This window comes from Raphanus sativus, chromosome 1 (genome assembly GCF_000801105.2).
Source record: "Raphanus sativus cultivar WK10039 chromosome 1, ASM80110v3, whole genome shotgun sequence".
Lineage (NCBI taxonomy): Eukaryota > Viridiplantae > Streptophyta > Magnoliopsida > Brassicales > Brassicaceae > Raphanus > Raphanus sativus.
The window spans coordinates 15,324,483-15,335,225 of NC_079511.1; the positions used below are offsets into that span (position 1 = coordinate 15,324,483).

Consider the following 10,743-nt stretch of genomic DNA (forward strand, 5'->3'; position numbering starts at 1 on the left):
ATTCCATTATACATAAAGAAAAGGAAAATTTGGAGACATAACCATTATTGAAAAAAAAGTAACCCTATAACCATTATAAGACATATGCTATGATATACCATGTATTTTCTACAATATATACAGAAGTACCCTCATATATCACCAACTTACACACGCGCTTCTTCTTTCTATATTTTTTTTTAATCACGTAATCGTTTAGTTTCGCGACGAATTTTGCAAAGGATCTCATCCCAATTTCCTATCAGAACTAAGGAATCAAAGTAAGTCATGTTAGATTGAAGAGCATAGTAGTTTATCTCAGCATTTTCGAAGTCATCCAACCATGTAGATTAAGAAATAGAGAATACGCAGAACCATCAGAGAAGATAAACAGTACACGTTTTGTTGTACTATTCTATTTGATAAACATAGAATAGAAATAGTTTCTTAGAGTTTCCTCCTCCTTCCCCTTCCCCTCCCCTCCTTGGATCTATTTATCTTTAGACTTGCATGTTTGTTATATATTATGTCAATGCCAATGTATCTGTCTGCGTTTTAGGCGTTTATTTCACTACACAACTTTCTGAGTCCGTGTGGGAAGAAGGAGGATAAATTGATGTATGAAGTAACTGAGGTTTATATACTATATAATAAAATGTATATAGTATAGGAAGGGGATAATATGATAAATGATTTATATGCAGAGTTATCTTTCGTAGCAATGCTTGTGCTATATACAGGTGTGCCAATTTGGATCTCATTATGGTTCGAAGTAGTTTCATGTGGTTCTTCTACCAGCAGATAACACACTCGTCAACCCTATTTCATCAACTTGTGTACTATTTCTAAAGTTATGTATGGTTCAGTACAAAATGAACGATTTATTTTTGTTTAGTCTAATGTTCCATGTGATTGAGATTGTAAAAGTACAGCTCTCAGATTCTCAACAAGAGATGTTGGCGGAATCTCAGTTTAGATAACTAATTCCTATGTGGTCCCATACATTTTCATTTTCACTAATGTTTGGATTTAGGGTTTATGGTCTAGAATTTGGGTTTAGAGGTTGGGTTTAGGGTATATTGTTTGGGTTTAGGGTTTAGGATTTGAATTTAGAGTTTAGGTTTTGGGTTTAGGGTATATGGATTTGTGTTTGTTTGTTTGTCTTTACCTATACTATATAACATTTGTAAATAGTATAGAACAAACTATAGTATGAGTTTAAGGTTTAAGATTTGGGTTTAGAGTTTGGGTTTAGGGTATATGGTTTGGGTTTAGGGTTTAGGATTTGAGTTTAGGGTTTAGGATTTGGATTTAGGGTTTAGGATTTACGGTTTAGGTAACTCCGTTAGGATCTACAGTTTAGATTAAGAATTTAGGTTTAAAGTTTGGGTTTAGGGTATACGGTTTGGGTTTAGAGTTTAGACCTTCAAGTTTAGGGTCTAGGTAGCTCCGTTATGGGTGATGGTTTGGTTTTACAATTTAGGTTTAGGGTTTGGGTTAAGGGTTTACGGTTTGGGTTTAGGGTTTAGAGTTTGGGTTTAGGGGTTTTAGGGTTTGGGTTTAGGTACTATGGTTTGGGTTTAGGGTTTAGGGTTTAGGGTATATAGATTTGTGTTTGTTTGTTTGTATTTGCCTATACTATATGATATTTGTAAATAGTATAGAAGAAATTATGGTATAGGTTTAGAGTTTAGATTTTGGGTTTAGAGTTTGGGTTTAGGATATATAGTTTGGGTTTTGGGTTTAGGGTTTGGGGTTTGGGTTTAGTATTTGGGTTTATGCTTTAGAATTTGAGTTTAGGGTATATGGAATTGAGTTTAGGGTATATGGAATTGGGTTTAAGGTATATGGTTTGGGTTTACGGTTTAGGTTTAGCGTTTAGTATTTGAGTTTAGGGTTTAAGATTTGAGTTTGGGGAATATGGATTTGTGTTTGTTTGTCTTTGTCTATACTATATGATATGTGTAATAGTATGGGATAAATTATTGTATAGTGTTGGATATTGTGTAATTTTTTCTTTAGCTTTTGCGGTGTCTATACCATATCATATATATTATAGTATAGTATTGATTATCATATAATACACTTTCATACGTGAATCGAACTGTGTCATTCTTTTTATCTCACACGCACACGAATGCAAAGTTAAAATGGTCATGATTTGGCTCTAATTGTCACATCCCATACCTCCATTTTACTATAGCTATATTCTTCATTTTGGGGCTCTTATGATTATTGATAAAATTCACCCTAAAAAAACATTAGGGAAATAAGAAATATGAATAAATTAATGAAATTGGATTTTCAATATTGTTTTGGACCTGAGTAGGTGGTTCAGAGTCGCATCACAAGTCACAACTTTAAAACACGTTGTATCTGTGTATCAATAATATTTGGATGGATGCTTGAAATATAAAAAAAGAAAAATCAAAAGAAAATCACAGAGCAGTCTCGAAATGTACAAAACATTGAGAAACCGTTGAACCTAGACTGCATTTCATATCTTCTTGACGTCATAAATTCAGAGAAAAACCACAAAGACTTTCTTTTTATAATTTCTTGGAATTTCTTAAAGTTGACTTTTAGCGAAAAAACCTGTACAAAACCGGTTAAGTTAACCGGTTTGGTCTCCATTATTATTCAGCTCAACAACCGCTCATGTTCAAACAAAAGAACACCACCAAAATTTGACCCCCCCCCCCGCCCCAAAAGAAAACACCACCAAACTGTTGCCATAGTATATCTTTTACTTTATCGAAACAATTAAACGGTAAGAAAAATAAAATTTCCACAAACTAACTTGTGAGGAAAGAGTGCTCTTTGATATGGTTCAAGGCTCTTTCACATTAAAAGAGTGACATCGAAAACTCTCAAAGGCAAGACAAAAGGTAAAGGTAAGAAGCATCATCAGATCCCAGAGTTACACTCTCAAAACAAGAGATGCAAACAAACATCTTTACATGTCTGTGTATGCTGTTTCGCAGGAGAGAGCGAGACACACGCACACATATATATATATAGAGAGAGACATATGTGGAAACGTGTAAAGCTAAGATCAATGCATTGGATGCCTCGGTGATCTGGGACGAACAGGTGTCTTCGAAGGACTGACCCTGATAAAAGAAAACAAACAAACCATTACCAACAACGAAACAAAAGGTCTCGAGATAAGTATATATTAAGAGATTGGTTCTGTCTTTATCTCTAACCTTATCGGTAAAGAACCTAGAACAACTCCACTGCAGTTGAGAGCTGCTATCGCGCTTTCTGCCTGTTGTAAAGAAACAAAGATATACTACTCATCAAGAAAGTCTACAGGAAGAGTAGGGAGCATAATTAATGTGCTTACCATCACGAACTCTACAAAAGCAATACGAGTTGAGTGTTGATAATCTCCAAGTAGCCTCAGACGGAAAACCTGTTATCAACAAAAAACATCTAATTACTTATTTTCCCTCTTAAGAACAAACAAAAGTAAAAGATCAAGAGTTGTTCACCTCTCCACAGAATGATTCAAAAAAGATCTTCACGTCTGATTGAGTCACCTGTATATATTTTAAAAAGAAACATGTGTGAAAGGGAGACACTTTCATGAGTTAAAGCTTGAAGAAGCAATTCTCGAGAGTCACCTTCTTGTCAATGTTAGTGCAATAGATAGTTCTTGCACACATCTCTCGTTCATCTTCAGTCTGCAACAACAACAACAACAAGAAGAGAACAAATCATTTTCTGAGTATCAAAACGTGAGAGACTAAAAGAAAAACCATTTACCCTGGGCAAGAAAGTAGGGTTAACAGGTGCAATAGCTGTTTTAGATGGCAGGACTTTCACAGGATAGAATCCCAACATAGTCCCCGATAGATTCAGAGCAGTCATCGCACCCTCTATAACAAACAACAAATACCACATAACTTAAAACCAGATCGACTACTTTAATAGTATAACTCCAAAAAAAAATAAAAATGAAATGAAAAACCTTCATCAGTGAATTCAATGAAAGCAAAGCGAAGTACAGAGTTTGGGTCACCACATATGCGGCAATCAACAACCTGCTTATAACCAAACACACATTAAACACACAAACCCCAAAGATTGAGTTTTTTTTTTTTTTTTTTTTTCTAAAAGAGAGAGTTAAACCTGTCCACAGCTAACAAACAAACCAGCAAGCTGCTCTTCAGTGACCTAACAAGAACCAAAAAACACAAGAAAAATATGAAAAAAAAAGTGTAGAGGACAATCACAGAAAAGGTATGATTTTTTTTTTAGCAAACCTGTTGATCGAGATCAGAGACATAGACGGTTCTTCGGATGACATCTTCTCGCTGAGCCATGCTTGTTCGAGCATTCATCCTCCGTTTCCCTTGACCAAAGCTCTTCTTCTACAACAAATCAAAACGATTCCGTTTCAAGAAACAACAAAAAAAAAGATTTAACTCTTTTGAAACTAAACACGTGTCTTACCCGTCGGAACCCGCCGTTGACTTCGAGGGGGACATTTCCGGGAGGAGGAAAGCCATTGTTAGGGAAAAAGGAGGCAGGAGAGGAGGGGAAGAAACCACCACCGGCTTGTTGTTTAGTGAGGGAGGGAGGGACGAACTCAGCAGCCATGGGATTGAGCTTAGAGAAAAGCTCCTGGAGCTCCCTCATCTCACGTTTGTAGCTCTCCCCACCGTCTGATCCCTCCGATCTCGCCTCGTGGGATCCGATCTTGCTACTGTACAGACCTTCCTGATCGCCAAGCTCGATCCTTGGTGACTGATGGCTCTGATCGCCGGAATCTTGACTTGTGGGCGGCGGCTGGACCACGACGGCTCCTGAATCTGCAGCAGCAACTCCAGCACTCTCAACAACCGCCATGATCGAAGGATATCTAGAGTACCCAGAGATCAAAATCTGAAATTTTGGAGGATGGGTTCACGATTCGAGGAAGAGAAGGAGAGGAATCAGCATATGGTGCTCTCTCCAAGGAGGAGGAGAAAAAGAAAGAGAGAGAAGAGAGAGAGAGAGATTGAGTTATTACCAGAGGATTGTTGTTAATAAATGTGTTTGATCATTGTGATTAAGTAAGGATTTGTTGACAAACTATTTTTTCTTTCTTTTTTTGTTACCGCAGTGAAAAAGCGTACCGGAGTGAGAGAGATCACTCTCATTATGTCTGGCTCTTTTTCCCAGTCAATTTTTTGGACCTCAGCTAGATTGTAGGGACCTCAAAACCATTTTTATTATGATTAAGAATAAATTCTTCAAGTTGTTTTTTTTTTCTCTTTTTTTTTTAACTTTTGACTTTGGTAAAAAAACGATTTAATGTGATCACCTAAAGCTATTGAAACAGAGTCTGAAGACTAGAAAAGTATAATAACACTAGCCTAATTGATGATTAATAGCGCTGAGGATGGGACCTGCATTCCCATCGAACTGATCCTCGCTAAAACAAGCACAATTTGTTATATATCATGTTCGGGAGTGGGCTAACCATAAATCGGACGATTAGATCATTATCTGATTATCTGAAGGCGGCTAGGACGACTCCATTGACGAGTCAATAAGGCGGCTTCTAAGATAAAAATCTCACATGAGATTTTGTTCTTCATATGATCTAATCGCCCATTGGCGTTATATCACTGAGGATCTCCCGTAACAGACCTATTTGTATCATTCCTTGGCCATTCAAGTTCACTTTATTCACACGGCACCTCACTGTCCTCTTTTTTTGACGTTCATCAGCTTGTTTACTCGGTTGTCATATTGTCCGCCATTTATCATACCGATCCAGATCAAGCTATCATTCGGATCATATCAGATTTCACTGTCCCAAATCATCTCTCATAGTGTTCCAGATTATATAATCACTCGGATCAATACTGCACAAGTCCGGCTGATTTGTTAAACCATATCTTTGTATGGGTTCCTCAAATCACTTCAGATCTGCTCATATGGCAGATATTAAAGGGAAAAGAATTCTCTATGAAGATGAGGACGCCCCAATTCAGTTGGTAGACGAAGACGATGTTCGTACCATTCCAGAGTTCCGTATGTCTCTCATTGGTAAAATTCTCAATCCGGAAAAGCAGAATGTTGTGAAACTGATAAAGTCTATGCCCACTTAGTGGAAAATGGAGGAGTGCATCTCATCAAATGATCTTGGTAATCGGAAATTTTTATTTAATTTCTTCAATGAGGAAGATCTTCAAGAAGTTCTAAAGCAGAGCCTTTTCCATTATAAATTCTGTATATTTGTCTTGGTGCGATGGGAACCAATTAATTCCTTTTTGGGTGGAGATCACCGGTATTTATCTTCATCTCTGGACAGTGAAGAACTTGAAAAATATTGGAAGAAAAATTGGTCACATAGACACGATGGAGCTATCTGCTGGTCGCATATTCATAGATGTAGATACAAGAAAGTCTCTTGTGTTTTCCAAGAAAGTACAATCACCAGAAGGAGAAGAAACGGCTATCAAGATCCACTACGAGAAGTTATTCAAACATTGCACCTATTGTGGCTTGTTGTCACATGAAGAGTCTTATTGCTCCAAGAAAATAGTTGAGGCTCGAGAACAATCCGCAAAGGCTGGGGTCTTCGCTCGTGTTCAAGTCCCTCAAGTTAATAGCTCTCGACAGACTTTGTTGTCAGACCGTAATGGTAGAGGAGGACATCTTGTTCGTCGTGACAGTAAGATATACATTGATAATACTGTATGAGACTTTGACATGGATGTCTATCCGTTCAAAGAATCACGTACGGATCATTACAGGAATCGGGACGAATCAGCGCGACGATATGGAGAAATGTATGGTCCGGTCAGGCCATCGACTGCAAGACATGGAAATCGATATGCACCTTACGAGCACCGAAAACAACAACAATTGCGACAAAAACACAGAGAAAATGAGGTTGAATGGTTCAATCCACAAATGCCGCTAACCATTGAAACCAAGTCATCTCACGACCCACCTGTCATGGTCGAGGAAATAGCATTTGAGCATCGTTGTGATAAGGCTAGTGCAAGTCAGAGCAGTGGGAACAAGTTAATGTTTTATTTTTGAATAACAGAATGATTGACATTGAGAAAGTCATTGATGGAATAAAAGAATATGACGTTTGTTTATGAAGCAAAATTTTCCCATGCACTAGTAAAGCAAAGAAGAGCGAGGAATAGGATCACACAACTATTAGATGGAAATAGAGATTTGGTAGAGGATGAGGAAAGACTAGTAGCCATTGCCACTAACTATTTAAGACAAATTTTTGAATCATCCAATCCTGAGGATATAGCGGATGCGCTTGCAAAGGTGTCAACAACGATAACTGGTCCAACAAATGAAGATCTAATAGCACCAGTAACAGAATGAGAGGTTAAACTAGCGCTATTCGCTATGCACCCAGAAAAACCCCAACCCGGATGGAATGACAGCCCTATTTTTCCAGAAGTTTTGAGACATTGTGAAAGAAGACTTAACTAGTATGGTTAATCAATTCCTTTTTGAAGGCACAATAGCACAAGGACTAAATGATACCAATATTTTTCTAATCCCAAAGACGACAAAGCCGAAAGAGATGACACAATTTAGAACCATCAGTCTATGCATTCTCAGCTATAAAATAATATCCAAGGTCTTATGCCAAAGATTGAAGAAGGTTCTCCCACATCGGATATCTGAGACCTGTGAGGGATTAAACTCACCTCCTGATTTTAGGTCAGGTTATAGTTTAGGAAAGGATTAGGGAAAGATAATCGTGGGCTGAATCCCGTAAGAACTTATAAGATGAATGATGATTTGTATTGATAATGTGGTAAAGAATGGTTACAAAAGATGTTTCTCTTGATGATTACAAAGATAGCAAAATGTTTAAAAGATGATGTCAATCATCGTGAAAGTGAATAAGGGTTGAATAGATCTTCTTTCTTGATTTGCTTTCTCTTTAAATAGCCTCAGGCTCCGTCGGTTGCTACCAACAGGTTCCCGAGATCCTCTCCGTGATTTGAGGGATTTGTAACAGCTCCCCTTTGACCGGGTCCTGCGCCTATTTATTTGTCCACGAGCTACCTCTTTGACCGGGTCCTGCGCCTGTTTACTTGTCAACGAGCTGCCTCTTTTCCTTGACCTCTCTGATGAACGTCTCCACCTCACAGCCTCCGGATCTGACTTAGCTGTTTTTGAAGATTGAATTCATGATGGGCCTTTCGTGGCCCGTTATCATTTCTTATTGTCTATCACTAGCTAGGGGGTCATATTTGGGCCCAACAGTTGCCCCCAGCTTTCGAGGTAAGATTCCTTATCTCGGAAGCTAGACCTAGCCGCCGAGCATCAATCTTTTTGTTGAGATCTCGAGCAACAGTTATCTTTATTGAAGATTTCTTTTGCTTAATCTGATGGCTACGATTGCGTATGAAAAGGCGCAAGTATCCGATTTCTCGGCCAGCAAGCTTCCCATTCTTCAATTCTCAGAGAGTTCAGGTACTTTCGAGATTAACATGTTTAATCTATCCTTTTCCGGAGAGTATGGTTCTAACTTAGGTTTGGTGGGCCCTGATTCAGCTCCAGTCGAGACGTCCCAGATAGGCGATGACAAGGAGGCAGATGAGGGAGATTCAGCCAAAGAAAGTGATCTAGTCGAGGGAGACAAGGATGTCGGGATGAGCTCCCGTGATAATGATGTCTAAGAGCTGCGGCTCTTTTTGAATTGTAATGTTGCTTTTCATGACTTTTGCCCAATGGGCTTTGTTTACGTTTCAGACTTATAGCGTGAGGAGGCTTTTAAACCTTAGGGTCTTCTGAACCCTCGTTAGCCTGGGGAGGCTTTTAAACCCTTTTATTCAAATTTCGGTTTTGTTTTTCGTATTAAGTCATTTGACTTGGTTTGATCGTTTCTTGGATGAGATTGACTTTTGTCAAGTGGAAGTTTCGGTTAGGACATGTATCGTGATTATTATATACAATGTCTAACGACTTATCAGGTCTCGAAGATTTCGAGTGTATTCGATTATGAGGATCCTTAGAAGGAGTTCCTGAAATATTGAGATTAGCTCCGGGTTTTTAGGAACATGAGCTACCCTGAAGACCTTAGGAGGGGGTTCATGGGAACCTGAATTCGTTTGTGGGATTTTAAGACCCATTGAAGTTTGCTTAGGATTTTAAGACTTTTTGAGATTTATAAGGATTTTAAGACCTTTTGAGATTTGATAAGGATTTTAAGACCTTTTGGGATTTGATAAGGATTTTAAGACCTTTTGGGATTTGATAAGGATTTTAAGACCTTTAGTGGTTTCTAAGGATTTTTAAGACCTTAGATTTAGATTTGTCGAAGTTTGATTTCGCCTGAAGGATTTTAAGACCTTCGAGGTTACTAAGGATTTTAAGACCTTAGGTCCAGGTTCGTGGAAACCTGAGTTTGTTGGAAGGATTTTAAGACCTTCGAGATTACTGAGGATTTTAAGACCTTAGGTTCAGGTTGACGGAGACCTGAATTTGTTCGAAGGATTTTAAGACCTTAGGTTCAGGTTCACGGAGACCTGAATTTATTCGAAGGGTTTTAAGACCTTAGGTTCAGGTTCACGGAGACCTGAATTTATTCGAAGGGTTTTAAGACCTTAGGTTCAGGTTCACGGAGACCTGAATTTGTTCGAAGGGTTTTAAGACCTTAGGTTCAGGTTCATTGAGACCTGAATTTGTTTGAAGGGTTTTAAGACCTTAGGTTCAGGTTCATTGAGACCTGAATTTGTTCGAAGGTCAAGTTATCGAAGATAACTGCTTTATTGATAATAGGATACATGGTATCACAATAATCATACAATCGCTGTTTGGGATATATGTTCTCAAACATATGCCCCTTTTCGTCATGGTGGAAAGAGTGTTAAAATGAGATTGGGGTTGCACTCATAACACAATTGCCTACGTACCCAGTCAAGGGGTCAAGCCTATCGTAATTCGAGGAATTTAAGTACCTAATGATAGTATTTCTTCAGATTTGTGGCATTCCACGATCTGATTTTAGGTACTCCGGTTCGCACCTTCAGGAGCTTATAGACGCCAGGTCGTACCACGTGGATAATCCGGTAGGGACCTTCCCAATTGGTTCCTAACTTCCCAGCAGCTGGTTCCTTGGTTCCTTCGAAAACTTTCCTAAGTACTAGGTCACCTACAACGAATTGTTGGGGCCTGACTTTGGAATTGTAATGTCGGGCCATTGCTTGCTGATAGTTTTGAATCTGAAGCAAAACTTGGTCTTGTCGTTCCTCGATTAAATCAAAGTTGTCTGACGTACATAGCTCTCGACGGAGGCTCCCAGTGGAGGTTTCCGCCGGAACGACAGCTTCCATTTCGTAGGCTAAATAGAAAAGGGTTTCCTCTGTAGCCTTTCTCGGGGTGGTTCGTCATGCCCAAAGTACTTTAGGTATCTTTTCAGACCAGGTTTTCTTGTTGGTTCCGAGGCGTTTCTTGAGGTTTGCTAATATTGACTTATTAGCAGCCTCCGCCTGACCGTTACCTTGAGGTCGTCGAGGTGTTGAGAAGGTAAGGCGGATATTCCACTTGTCGCAAAATGCTTTGAAGTCGCGAGAAATGAACTGTCCTCCATTATCGGTTACGATCTCATACGGGACGCCGTGGCGGCAGACAATGTCTTTCCACACAAATCTTCGACTTCGAATCTAGTTATCTGTTGGAAAGCTTCAGCTTCTATCCACTTCGTGAAGTAGTCTGTCAAGACCAATCGGAAGCGTAGCTTCTGCATTCATCTTCCTGACGTTATGAGTGGTTCTA

The 10,743-nt window shown here is 38.9% G+C and overlaps 1 protein-coding gene across 1 annotated transcript; it reads right to left on the minus strand.

Moving 5' to 3' along the window:
• Positions 1-2,742: 2,742 nt before the first annotated feature.
• On the minus strand, positions 2,743-5,033 carry LOC108813240 (polyadenylate-binding protein-interacting protein 11). Its single transcript, XM_018585738.2, has 10 exons — positions 4,441-5,033; positions 4,251-4,358; positions 4,117-4,161; positions 3,956-4,028; positions 3,751-3,863; positions 3,609-3,668; positions 3,477-3,524; positions 3,329-3,397; positions 3,189-3,250; positions 2,743-3,092 (listed from the first exon to the last, which is right to left on the minus strand). The coding sequence occupies exons 1-10, from the start codon at positions 4,834-4,836 to the stop codon at positions 3,035-3,037; spliced, it is 1,032 nt and encodes a 343-aa protein (XP_018441240.1). The 5' UTR covers positions 4,837-5,033; the 3' UTR covers positions 2,743-3,034.
• Positions 5,034-10,743: the final 5,710 nt, after the last annotated feature.